We start from the raw sequence: 14,242 nt of genomic DNA on the forward strand, positions 1-14,242 counted from the left end.
TTCCCCCAAAATGTATGCATACAAATTAAATAATTATAAAGGTAGTGTTTATTAAAATACATTTCATTTTCAAAATTGAGCTATTAGCTGTTAAAGTATGCATATATTTTTTGGGACATAAATTACAGTTATGAAATAATCATTATAAATAGAATTGAAGGAATATTTTGGAAACTCACAAATATTTAACAGGAGCTGTGAAATGCTCTAGGCTTCTATTTGCTAGAAATGCCACACGCATCTATTATCTGTTAGTCACCCAGCTCTTTGGGTGAGTCATGCAGGATCCAATACCAACTGTCTTGAGTTTCACCAGTGTCATTGCTAATTTGTTTGAAATTTGATCTGGCACTCTAAAGGGATAAATCTTGATTGAACCAAATTCCTCTATGTTTGTTGATTTATTGATGATAGCCATTCTGACAGGTGTGAGGTAGTTTCACATTGTGGTTTTAATTTGCATTTTCTTGATAACTAGTAATGTTGAGCATCTTTTCATGGGTATGCTGGAAAAATAATATGTCCTCTTTAGAGAAATGTCTATTCATGTCCTCTGTCCATTTTAAAATCAGATTATTCTTTTGATGCTGAGCTGTATGAGTTTTTTAATATATTTTGGATATTAATCCCTTATCAGATATATCAGAGGCAAATATGTTCACTATTCAGTAGGTTGGGTTTTGTTTTGTTGATGGTTTTCTTTGCAGTGCAAAAATTACCTAGTTTCATGTAGTTCTAGTTATTTATATTTGCTTTTGTTGTCTTTGCCATAGGGGACATATCTGAAAAATATTGCTAAGGCTGATGTCAAAGAGTTTATTACCTGTTTTCTTCTAAGAGTTTTATGATTTTAGGTCTTACATTTAGGTCTCAAATCTATTTTCAGTTTATTTTTGTATATGGTATAAGAAAGTAGTTTAATTTTTTTTTTTTTTTTAATGTATCTGTCTCTATTCTGTTCAAAGGATTTATTTACTAGAGGCCCAGTGGGGTCCTTTGGCTTGGCCTGACATCCCGGCTCTCTGACATCCCCTGAGGGGTCCTGGATTGTAAGAGGGCTCAGGCCAGGCTGAGGGACCCCACCAATGCACGATCGGTGCCGGGGAGGGACGTGGGAGGTTTGCCAGCCTTGGAGGGCTCCTGGGCGTGTCCAGCCTGTCTCGCTAAGTGCCATTCGGCCGAACCCCAGCAGCAAGCTAACCTACCGGTTGGAGCATCTGCCCCCTGGTGTGGTTAGTGCACGTCATAGCAACTGGTCGACCGGTCAGCTGTCTGCCCTCTGATGGTCAGTGCACATCATAGCGTTTGAGCAGCCTTAGCATATCATTAGCATATTACACTTTGATTGGTTGAATGGCTGACCAGTCGACCAGACACTTAGCATATTAGACTTTTATTATATAGGTTTTTTTGCCAGTTCCGTGCTGTTTGATTACTTTAGCCTTACAATATAGTTTAATATCAGGTAGTGTGATACCTCCAACTTGATCTTTCTCAAATTGCTTTGGCTTTTCAGGGTCTTTTGTGGTTCCATATAAATTTTAGGATTATTTGTTCTAGTTCTGTGAAAATGCCATTAGAATTTTCATAGGGATTGTATTGAATCTGTAGATTGCTTTGGGTACTATGGACATTTTAATGATGTTAATTCTTCCTATTCATGAGCACGTTATATTCTTTCATTTACTTGTGTATTTTTCAATGTCTGTCTTCATTGTTTTATAGTTTTCCAAATACAGGTCTTTTAATACCTTGTTAATTTTATTCCTAGGTATTTTATTTTTTTGGATACAATGGATTGTTTTCTTAATTACTCTTTTTGATAGTTCATAATTGGTGTCTAAAAATGATACTCATTTCTAAATATTAATTTTATATCTTGCTATTTTACTGAATTTGTTTATTAGTTTTAATAATTTTTGTTAGAATCTTTAGGGTTCTCTCTATATAGTATCATGTCATGTGCAATAATACAGTTTTACCCCCTACCCCCAATTTGGATGCTTTTTTTTTGTTGTTTTCTTGTTTGTTTGCTGTGGCTGGGACTTGCAATACTATCTATATTATAAAAGCCCAGTGGCCCTAACGCCATAACGACCAAAGACTGGTCACCAGGAGTCTGTGTGTGCAGCGAGGCATGTGCGGGTGGAGGGGGGGGGGCTGTGTGTGTGGATGGGTGGGGACTTGACTCTGGGTCCCATGGCACGGTGGGACTTGACTCTGGGTCTTTTGGCGCGGCGGGGTCTGGGGTCCCGGGTCTTGCACGATTTCCTGCGGGTCTGAGTCTTGCATGATTTTGTACACTGGGTCACTAGTGTTGAATAAACGTGAAAATGGACATCCTTGTTTTGTTCCTGCTCATAAAGAAGGTTTCAGCTTTTCACTATTGAATATAATGTTAGCTATGGGTTTGTCATATGGTCTTTATTATGTTGAAGTATATTTCTTCTATCCTGAGAGTTTTTATCATAAATGTTGGATTTTGTCACATGTTTTCTTTGCGTCTTTAGAGATGATCATATAATGTTTATCCTTCATTTTTGTATGTGGTGTATTACATTAATTGATTTGTGGACATTGAACCAGTCTTGCATCAAGTAGGAATAAATCCCACTTGATCATGGTATATGATCTTTTTAATATATTGATGAATTTGGTTTGCTAATATTTTGTTGATGATTTTTGTATCTATGTCCACCAGGGTTTTGACCTGTAATTTTCTTTTTTTGTAGTGTCTTTGGTGTTAGGGTAATACTGGTCTCGTAAAATGAGTATGGGGTCTTTCTCTCCTCTTTAATTACTTGAGGTTAGGTATTAGTTATTCTTTGAATGTTTGGTAAAATTTACCTGTGAAGTCATCTGGTCTAGGACTTTCGTTGGGAGTTTAAAAAATTTTTTTTATTACTGGTTCCATTTCATTAGTAGTTATCAGTCTCTTCAGATTTTTTGTTTCTTCCTCATCAGTCCTGGAAGATAGGATGTTTTTAGGAATTTATTCATTTCTTCCGGTTTGTCCAATTTGTTGGCATATAATTGTCTGTAGTATTTTCTTCTAATTCTTTTGTATTTCTGTGGTATCAGTTGTCACTTCTCTTTCATTTATGGTTTTAATGATTTGGGGCCTCTTTTTTGTGATGTGTCTGGCTAAAGATTTATAATTATGCTTTTAAAGAATAGTTTCTTGGTTTTATTGTTCTTTTCTATTGTTTTGTTAGTTTCTATTTTATTTATTTCTGCTCTGATCTTTATTTCATCTTTCCTTCTACTCACTTTGAGTTTTGTTTGTTCATTTTCTAGTTCCTTTAGGTTAAAAACTTCTTTGGCTCTCCCACAGATTTTGGGTTGTTGTGTTTTATTTTCATTTGTCTTAAGATATCTTTTTATTTCTTCCTTAATCTCATTCTTAACCCATTCGTTGTCTACTAGCATGTTATTTTGCTTTCTTATGATTTTTTTTTTGTAAATTATTTCTAGTCATACTATTCTGATTGGAGAAGATGCTTGATATGATATCAGTCTTCTTAAATTTTTTTGAGACTTTTCTTGTGTCCTAACATGTGATCTATCCTGCAGAATGTTCCGTGTGCACTTGAAAATAATGTATATTTTGTGCTGCTTTGGGGTGAAATGCTCTAAAAAATATCAGTTAAATCCATCTGTTCTAATGTATTATTCAAGGCCATTGTTTCATTGTTGATTTTGTTTGAATAATCTATTTATTGATGTCAGTGGGCTGTTAAAAGTCTTCTATTAATGCAATACTATCAGCCTCTCCCTTTATGTTAGTATTTGCTTTGTATATTTCAGTGCTCCTTCCTTGGGTATGTAAATGTTTATAAGAGTTATATCCTCTCGTTACATTGATCTTTTTATTTTTGTGAAGTGCCCTTTTATGTTTCTTGGTACAACTTTTATTTTAAAGTCTACAAAAGTATTGCCAACCCAGCTTTTTTTGTTTGTTCCATTTGCATGAGATATCTTTTCCATCCCTTTACTTTAGTCTGTGTGTGTCTTTAGATCTGAACTGGCTCTCTTGTAGGCAGCATATATGTGGGCCTTGTTTTTTTTTCTTTCTTTTCTTTATGTATTCAGTCACCCTATGTCTTTTGATTGGAACATTTGGTCCATTTACATTTAAAGTAATTATTAATAGATATGTAGTTATTGCCATTTTATTGTTTTCTGATTGTTTTTGTAGTTGTTTTGTGTTCCTTACTCTCTTGCTCTCTTCTCTTGTTATGTTGGTGACTTTCTGTAGTGTTGTTTGGATTTACTTTCCTTTTTTTCTTTGATATATCTTGTATATCTATAGTTTGTGTTTACCATGTGCTTCATATGTACCAAGTTATGTTTTTAATAATTTATTTTAGGTTGATGGTTGCTGAAATTCTAACATTCTAAACTTAGTAAAATTTTTACTCACTCACGCTTGTGTATGTTTTTGTTATTTCATTTGTGTGTGCATTTGTATGCTTTCATTGTTGTTGTAATTACACATGACCTTCCTACTACTTTTTCCTTTTAACTTTTGTATTAGCTTTATAGTTGGTGGATTCACAGCTTTTATTAAGTGCTTGCCTTTGTTAATGAAAATTTTTTTCTTTCCTATATTTTTGTATTCACATTTTCAGTTTTTTCTTTTCTTCTTACTGAAGTGTCTAATATTTCTTGTAATACTGGTTTAGTCGTGATAGGCTCCTTTATCTGTTTCTTGTCTAGGAAGCTTTTTATCTCTCTTTCAATTCTTAATGATAACCTTGTTGTGTAGAGTAATCTTGGTTGTAGGTCTTTTTTCCAGATTAGGAAAATTTTCTGTCATTACTTCTTCGAATAGGTTTTCATTCCTTTCTCTTCTCCTTCTGGTACCCCTGTGATGTGAATGTTGGTGTGCTGGATGTTGTTCCAGATGTCCCTTAACCTACCCTCACTTTCTTAATATTCATTTTTCTTTTTGCCATTTTGCATGTTTTTGTTACCTTGTCTTTCATTTTGCTGATTGAATCCTCTGATTCATCTAATCTATTGATTCCCTCTAATGTATTCTTCATTTTAGTTATTGTATTCTTGACTTGTTCTTTCTTACATTTTCTGTATCCTTTTTAATGTCTTTCTATCTCTGAGTTTATCTATTCTTCCCTTAAGTTTATTGAGCTGCCTTTTAACCAGGGGTTTTACTCTGTATCTGGTTGCTTGTCTCCATTTCATTTAGTTATTCTTCTGCAGTTTTGCCCAGTTTTTTTTTTTTCCATTTGAGGCATGTCTCCTCATTTGGGCTGACCCCCTGTGCTGTTTCTATGTTAGGTAGATCTGCTATGTCTCCCAATCTTGGCAGAGTGGCCTTATGTAGTAGGTGTCCTGTGGGGCTCAGTGGTGTAGTCTCTCTAGTCACCTAAGCTAGTGCTCCCTTGTGTGGATTGTGCGTGTCCTGTTGTAGTTGTGCCTTGATTGCTTTTGGCACATTAGTAGGTGAGGTTGACCCTCAGGCTGACTGGTTGTGAGTGCTGGCCATTACTAGTAGGCAGTCTGTGTGTGGGGGCTGACCCTTTCATAGTGGAAGACAATTTAGCATGGCTCTTGTGCCAGGTGAGTCTTCCCTTTGGGTGTGTTGTGTGGACTTGGTTAGCTGTTGCTCTGATGTCATCTGAAGCTGGCCTCTGGGTGTGTTGGCAGTTGCTGTTTGTGCCCAATTAGGACCTGTCTTATAGGAAGTAAAAAGTGATTTGCGGTTGGTTGCCACATTTACTGACCTTGGATGTGCTTGGGAGAGGCTATTCTGTGATTGAGGGTGCCTGCCAAGGTTGGGATCTTTTGGTGGGCAACAGTGTGACCTGAGGCCAGTCACCACTTGTGTTGGGCTTGGGCCCACTTAGTTTAAGCTATGTTCCAAACCAAGACTGCCGTGATTTGGGAATACCGGATGGGAATGATAATGCATGTTGAGACTGGTTGCTGAATTGTCTGGGTTTGGGGCTTCTTATCAAGATGTACAGGGCATGGTGCGGTTAGTTGCTGCTTCTTTATGGTTTGTGCCCCTTTGAGAGATTTTAGGAAATTCCACAGCCAGAACTTAGGTAGGCTACTTGTTTGGAAAAGCCACTTACAAGAATTTCAGCAATCCATGCAAGTTGGGTGGAGCAGGGTTTGGGAATTACCAGGGTGGAACAAATGGTGTTAGTCAGGTTAATGGTGAGCTCTGATTTGGCACCCACCTGCATCAGGCTATTGGGTAGAAGGAGAGCTCAACAGAGGAACAATGACGCCTGTCAACACTTCTGTCCAGGAGAGCACTGCCCTACCCCTACGCCTCCAGCTCTCACCCTGAAGCTACTCAATTTAGTTCCTTCCTGTATGTCCCTGGTGTTTTTCAAGCTGCTTCTCCTGCACTTGAGCCTAGAGTGAGTGAGTTTATGAATGGGCAAGTCTATGTATGAGCCCCTCAAGAGGAATTCCTGAGTCTCCAGCAGCCCTTTGTCTCACTCTGATGAAATTCTCTCTGTTTTTCATAGCCAGATGCTATAGGAACTCCTCCCAGCACTGATGCCCCATATTGTGGAGCTTAGTGTGGGGTTGGGACCCCTCTCTCCTCAGAGGTACCTGCAGCTGCCTATTCTTAATTGCCACACCTTTGGTGTGGTACCTGCTTGTTTTGCATTTCTGCTCCTCCTACCAGTCTCCACATGGCTTTTTCTTTATATCCTTAGTTATATTCTGTTCAGCTAATCTTCCAGTGTTTGTCAATTATGGTTGTTTTATTATTTAGTTGTAATTTTGAAATGGCTGTAGGAGGAGGTAAGCACAGTATTTACCTATTATGCCATCTTGACTGGAAGTCTCCCAAGTTGTAGATACTTTAAATGTCCTTAAATTACCAGTAAATTCAATGCAATTAATACAGGTACTGTTCTAGATGCTAGCTATACAACAATGTATGGAACACACAAAAAATCCTGTCTCCTGGAACTTATAGTATAGTTAATTGAGGTAGAAAAAGAAGTATAGTATTGTTAGGTTGGTGATAATAACTCCCATCCAAATTCTAGTATAATTGATTATAGAACCTGGCAAAATATTTTAAAGTTCATTTGTGCCATCTATACTAAGAGAACTTGTTGAAGATTGATTGTCTTGTGAGATATTTAGTTATAAAATGGAAATTAAATCATTATGTTATATTTACAAAATAGATTAGTGGGATAAAACATAGATTGTCCAGAAGCAGAGAATATTTGTCAGTGATAAGTGGCTATACAGATCAGTGAACAGTGGATTGATTGGTCAGTGAAATGGTATTATGGTCAAGTAGCTATTCAGTACTCCAAAATAAATTTCAAATCAGTTTAATAATTAGATAAAACAGATGGCATGTATTAAAGTACCATGGACATGACTTTGAAAGCATGACTCTAGAACTAGAGGAGAAAGGCCAATATTTTTAAAATATGTTTTTATCGATTTCAGAGAGGAAGGGAGAGGGAGTGATAGAAACATCAATGAGAGAATCATTGATCGGTTGCTTCCTGCATGTCCCCCACCGGGGATCGAGCCCACAACCCGGGCACATGCCCTGACTGGGAATCAAACTGTGACCTCCTGGTTCATAGGTCGATGCTCAACCACTGAGCCACACCAGCCAGTCAAGGCCAATATTTTTAACATTAAAAGACTCAAAATTGCCTGGCCAGTGTGGCTCAGTTGGTTGAGCATCATCCCATGCACCAGGAGGTTGCTGGTTTGATTCCCAGTCAGGGCACCACATGCCCATGTGGGCTTGTGAGAATAAACAAGTCATCCTTTCTGTCAAAGAACAGTTTAGACAGCCGCCATTTTGGCCACATGACTTGCAGTTCCCCTGGGAGCCGCCATCTTGAAATGGCAAAGGCCAACCCATTCCTTTGAATTAGCCAATCACAAAAGACTGTGTGCCTGAGCTCTAATCAAGAGTGAGGGGCAGATCATGTGCTTTAGGATTAAAAAGCCGAGCAGACCCCCTGCTCAGTGTGTGTGTGCTTCCAGATCATGTACTGTGCACCCTCCTGCAGGAGTAAAGATATTTGCCTTGCTGCCTGCCTCCCGGGTATGTTTTGTGTTCTACCAGGACCCATGAATTTGGGGGCTCACCTTATTTCTTTCAGGCTCAATCCCCAATAGTGGGCATGCAGGAGGCAACCAATCAACGTTTCTATCTTCCCCTCTCCCTCCTTCTCTCTCCAAAATCAATAAAACGCCTCCCCATTTTAAAAAATATATCTTTATAGAAAGGAAGGGAGAGGGAAAGAGAGATGAAACATCAGTGATGAGAGAGAATCATTGATTGACTGCCTCCTGCACGGCCCCTACTGGGAATAAAGCCCGCAACCCAGGTATGTGCCCTTGACTAGAATCAAACCTGGGACCCTTTAGTCTGCAGGTTGATGCTCTATCCACTGAGTCAAACCAGCTAGGGCAACATCACCCCCCCCCTTTTTTTTAATTAAAAAAGACACTCAAAATTTCCTAAGGGCAAAGAGAACCATAAACAGTGCGAAAAGACAACAAACTGGGAAGTTATTGACAGAGTATATAATGGACAGAGAATTAATGTTCTCTGGTAAGAAATCCAAAAATCAAGAGAAAAATGTGATAAAAAGATGCAAAGGTAGTGAAAATGGTTCACACACAATGCAAATTGAAACCATTTATTTTCTTTTGCTTATCAGATTGCTTTACACATTATAAACTGATTTTTATGACCTGGTGAAATTATGCAGGCTAGTGTGGTAATATATATTAGGACCTTAAATATACATCCTTTGACCAGCAATTTCTCTTTGAATGTAATGCAAGGAAATAACTGCGTAAATGTGCACAAATATTTTCTAGAAAAATTTTCATTGTCATGTTCCTAACAGTAAAAATTTTTGAAATTACTTAATGTCATCGATTATACATCCATGCAATGGAACACAAAGCAGCTTGAAATGATGTAGATTTGTATTTACCAACATGGAAAAATGTCCATGATATAGTTTATGTATGAAAATTAGGTTGCAAAATATTTAGTTAGCATGCAACAATTTTGTAAAGCACATTTATATTATAAAAGGCCTGTGGCCCTAATGCTGTAACAACCAAAGACTGGCACGGGTGGGTGGGGCTGTGAGCACCAAAGGTCGGGCGTGGATGGGCGGGACTGCGAGCATGGTGAGGCTGCACGGGTGGGCGGGGCTACACGATGTTGCACGCTGGGCTTGTAGTCTATATATATAAAAGCCAAAGTGACCTTTCGACCGTTCGTTCAACCAGTATATATGATGCACACTGACCACCAGGGGGCAGACACTCAACTCACAGGCATGGAAACATGGAACAGACTGATGAACCGCAGAGGGAAGCGGAGAGGGGAGGGCAGGAAAAGATTAACCAAAGATCTTATATGCATACTAGAGGCCTGGTGCAGGGATTCGTGCAACAGTGGCGTCCCTCAGCCTGGCCTTCAGGGATTGGGCTGAAACTGGCAGTCCGACATCCCCTGAGGGATGTAGCTATCTATAATAATAAAAGCATAATATGCTAATTAGACCAGACAGCCAAACGACCTTCTGGACGAAACCGGGGCTGTGAGGGCTGAGGCAGCCGCCATGGCTGCGAGGGCTGAGCCCCTTGCATGAATTTCATGCATTGGGCCTCTAGTATCTACATATACCTCCTGATTGATGGAGACAGTATTAGTGTATATACCAATGAGGTGAAAAGTGGTTATCTGAGTGATGTATTTTTCTTAATACAGTTTAAAATATTTAGAAGTTTCTGTGATGTAATGCCTATTGTTTTTATCATCAGTGGAAACAATGAAGCTCTTTTTAGGCAAGGAGGTGGAGGAAAGTGGAGCATGGAAATGGAGGTAGTGTTTTTAGAGGTCCCAGACCGCAATCACTGTAGCCTTTGTCAGGAGGCCTCCAGACTGGCAAAACCCAGTGTTGTCTCTACTGGGTGCAATATGGAGGGGTGATACCTGGGCCTGAAGGGCCTGTGGCACTTGGGGTCCCCCTCTAACTGTGCTTTGGCTGCCACCCTCACAGCATCGTGAAGTTTTATGCCAAGATTGATTGACGGTAAGGACTTTATGGAACTCTCTGTACACATCATCTGCACCATATCAAAGCTGGCAAATGTCTGTGCTTTCTGTGTGCCAGGACAAGCTGTGCTTTGGGACCACTAACTCCAGGGTCATTCAGGAGGCACAAAGTGAGGTGGGAAGACTTCTTCCACTGGTTTCTCATGGAAGGTGTTTCAAAAGAATTTAATGAGATTTATCTAGAGCTGGTAATTGAGCATTTGTTTAGAGCAGTGAAAAGCACTGGGAATGCTTCTGCCCTGAAGCTCCAGCCAACCAGTAGGCTGTTGTCCCGGCCTCATGGTGGCTGTGGAGTTGCTGTTGCCCACAGGTAGGATCTGCTTGGAAGGGTGCTTTCCAGAAGGGTCCAGGAAGATTTACCAGAGCCTAGAGATCATTCCTGTGATTTTTTTTTGTTTTTTGTTTTTTTGTTATCTGCCAGCTTTGAAGACTGAAGAACATTGTAGAAAGGATGGTAAACATGGGTAATCAAGTGCTGGTTGAAGCAAATCTAAATGGCACATTGAACTCAAGTATAGAAACTGATGTAGTGTGTATAAAAAGTTATTTTAACAATCTTGGAAATTCCTCCAATGCCTGCTCAGGATATACCTCAAAACAGAAACCTGGTGAGCATGGTGCAAGTTCCAGCAGAGAACAGGAAACTTCTGCAGTTTTTGAGGAATAACAAGTCCTATATAAAAATTCAACCAGCCTGTTTGTGTGTGTGTGTGTGTGTGTGTGTGTGTGTTTAAGCTTATGGTATTTTCAAAACTGAAACAGTTCTGGATGATATTTGTTTTGTATTTTAGTTGTAATTTTGTTGTGGTTGTGGGAGACAGCAAGTACAGGCCTTTACCTATGCCGACATCTTGGTTCCCCGGGATTTTTTTTTTTTTTAATACCACACAATATTTGTGTTTGTCTTATTTCTTAGCGTAATGTCCTACAGGTTTATCTTTGTTGTCACAAATGGCAGGATTTCATTTTTGTTGTTTTTTAAGGCTGAATAATATTCCCTTATATATATGTCACATTTTCTTTATTCATTCATCCATGATCTAACTTAGGTTGTTTCCTTATCTTGGCTACTATGAATAATGCTGAAGTTAACATGGGAGTACATAAATTTCTTGAAGGTAATAATTTTGTTTCCTTTGGATATATAGCCAAAAGTGGGATTGTTGGATCATATAAAAGTTCTGTTTTTAATATTTTTCTCATTAAACTCTGTTTTAATTGGTCTCAAAAGTTTGTGACAAATTTTTGGTCAAGTGGTTTCCATTAAAAAGTACTGATCTTCGAAATTACTAACTTAAAACTACCACACACACAAAAACACACACAAAACAAATGGTCCACAAAATATTCTTCTTTCTGTTTGAAGGTTTTACAAACCAAGCATTGTTATCAGGGCCAGATGAGACAATCACTTCTGATATTGTTTTTTCACCAGTGATTAAGACTGGGGTGGCAGATATTAGGGATAATACCCATGTAGCCTCCTGAGCTTTCTGAGCAGACTTAGTGACTTTGTCAACTCCAGCTGCCTTCTAGTCCACTGCTTTGATGACACCTCCAGGAGCTATCTGTCTAATATTGCAAAGAGCAAAACAACCAAGAAGAGGATAGTCAGAGAAGCTTTCAACACCCATAGGCTTTCTAAAACCATATCAGTGATTGCAGTATCACCAGATTTCAAGATTTTCTTCCAGCTTCTTTTCATAATATGATGATTAATCTTTTCTTTAGCTTAGCACAGTGGTTCTCAACCTTGGCTGCACATTAGAATCACCTGGGAATCTTTTTAAAATCCTGATTTCTGGGCCTCATCCTCCGGAAATTCTGTTTCTTTGTTACTAATGTTGTGGCCCCACCCCATAACAAAAAAACAGAATTTCCGGAGGATGAGGCCCAGAAATCAGGATTTTAAGAAGATTCCCAGGTGATTGTAATGTGCAGCTAAGGTTGAGAACCACTGGCTTAGCACATTTGAAAACAATATGAGCTGTGTGACAATGCCGCACATGTGCACTGATTTGGGCTGAAGGACTTTGGATAATCACCTGAGCCATGCAGCCAGCTGCTTCCATTGGTGGGGTATTTTGCTGTCAACAGCCATGTTGCCTCAGTGAATATCTTTGACAGACGAGTTCTTGACATTGAAACCCACATTGTTCTTAGGAAGAGCTTCACTCAAAGCTTCAGTTGTAATGTTGACAGGTACAAAGGTGACTACCAAGCTGGATTTGAGAAAACCAGTCTAAGGCAGCTTTTCTGAACCTGTGGGTCGCGACCCCTTTGGCGGTCGAACGACCCTTTCACAGGGGTCGCCTAAGACCATCCTGCATATCAGATATTTACATTACGATTCATAACAGTAGCAACATTACAGATATGAAGTAGCAACGAAAATAATTTTATGGTTGGGTCACAACATGAGGAACTGTATTTAAAGGGCCAGAAGGTTGAGAACCACTGGTCTAAGGGCTTGTCAGTTGGATGAGTTGGTTGCAGGATGCAATCCAGAGCTTCAAGCATTGTGGTACCACTAATATTGCCATCTTTATAGGTTATTTTCCATTCCTTGCATTACATCATGTTAGCCCTTGACTCCAATATGTTGTTATCATTTCAACCAGGAATTGACATAAGTGCTGCTGTACCACTGTTATATTTTATTAATGTAACTGGGATTTCCTTAACAATGTCCTTATATCTCTTCTGGTTGTAGGCTGGTTCAGTGGAATCCTTTTATTTTAACACTAGAGGCCTGGTGCATGAAATTCATGCACTTGAGGGGGGGACCCTCAGCCTGGACTGTGCCCTCTTGCAGTCCAGGAGCCCTCGGGGGATGTCCGACTGCTGGCTTAGGCCTGGGAAGCGGGCCTAAGCTGGCAGTCAGACATCCTTAGCGCTTCTGTGGAGACGGGAGAAGCTCCTGCCAATGCCGCTGCACTCAACAGCTGTGAGCCTGGCTCAGGGCTTCTGGCTGAGCGGTGCTCCCCCTGTGAGAGTGCACTGACCACCAGGGGGCAGCTCCTGTGTTGAGCGTCTGCCCCCTGGTGATCAGTGCTCATCATAGCGACCGGTCGTTCCACCATTCGATCGATTTGCATATTGGCCTTTTATTATATAGGATCAGCAGTTTTTTTCCACCCAGTGCATAAGTTATAAGGGTATATCTGCCCATTCTTTAAGATACCTGCTTCAGGTTCACCAACACCAGCAGCAACAATCAGGACAGCACAATTAGCATGAGGTGTGCTTGTAATCATGTTTTTCTTTGTTTGTTTGTTTTTTTAATCTCTGAGTTTTGGTACATCAGTGCTGGTCACATAATACTGGCCAGCCTTGAATTTCCACGGGGAGATAGCAATGGTAAAACCATGCTCAATTATAGCTTTCAGTTTACCCAAAATACATGAATACTTGAGGTCGGAAGACTTCCCATCTGATCAGACTCCTCAAAATTTTCGATGGTTTCTTTGTCAATCCCACCTCCTTTGTAGATTAGATGACTATAGAGGTCGAATCTATGTGTCCAGTGACAATGATATTGATATGAGTTTTTTCCTTATCCATTTTGTCTTAGACTTAGCAGTGGTTTTCATGAAAACTGGGTTCTGATGGTAAACCCATTGCCAAAAACTATTTTTAATTTATTGAGGAACCTCCATACTCTTTTCCATGGTAGCTGTACCAATGCACAGTGAACATGTCACCAACAGTGTACAGGGATTTCCTTTTCTTCACAACCAGCAGTTGCTGTCTCTTCTCTTTTTGATAATAGTCATCATAACAGGTGTAGGTTGATATATCATTATATTTTTGATTTGCATTCCCTGATGATTAGTGAAATTGTGTGTGTACTTGTTGGCCATTTGCATGTCTTCTTTGGATAAATATTTAAATATACTTAAACTAGAAGCCCAGTGCACAAAAATTTGTGCACTCGGGGATGGGGGGGTTCCTCAGCCCGGCCTATGCCCTCTTGCAGTCTGGGACCCCTCGGAGGATGTCCACCTGCTGGCTTAGGCCCGCTCCCTGGGGGATCGGGCCCAAGCTGGCAGTCAGACATCCCTCTGGCAGCCCGGCAGCCCTCGGGGGATGTCCACTTACCAGCAGGGAGCAGACCTAAGCTGCAGT

General features: G+C 39.8%; 2 protein-coding genes across 6 annotated transcripts in view; both read left to right on the forward strand.

Annotated features, from left to right (window-relative positions):
- The window catches only part of EXOC2 (exocyst complex component 2), a 286,986-nt gene that overhangs the window by 7,685 nt on the left and 265,059 nt on the right, over window positions 1-14,242 (forward strand). The window lies entirely within an intron of this gene.
- Window positions 10,103-10,781, forward strand: HUS1B (HUS1 checkpoint clamp component B). The gene is given in 4 exon segments (XM_014542301.1): window positions 10,103-10,155; window positions 10,157-10,194; window positions 10,196-10,424; window positions 10,544-10,781. Coding segments are annotated over 4 exon segments (558 nt in total).

The sequence above is a fragment of the Myotis brandtii genome, unplaced genomic scaffold (genome assembly GCF_000412655.1).
Source record: "Myotis brandtii unplaced genomic scaffold, ASM41265v1 scaffold298, whole genome shotgun sequence".
In the NCBI taxonomy this organism is placed as follows: Eukaryota; Metazoa; Chordata; class Mammalia; order Chiroptera; family Vespertilionidae; genus Myotis; species Myotis brandtii.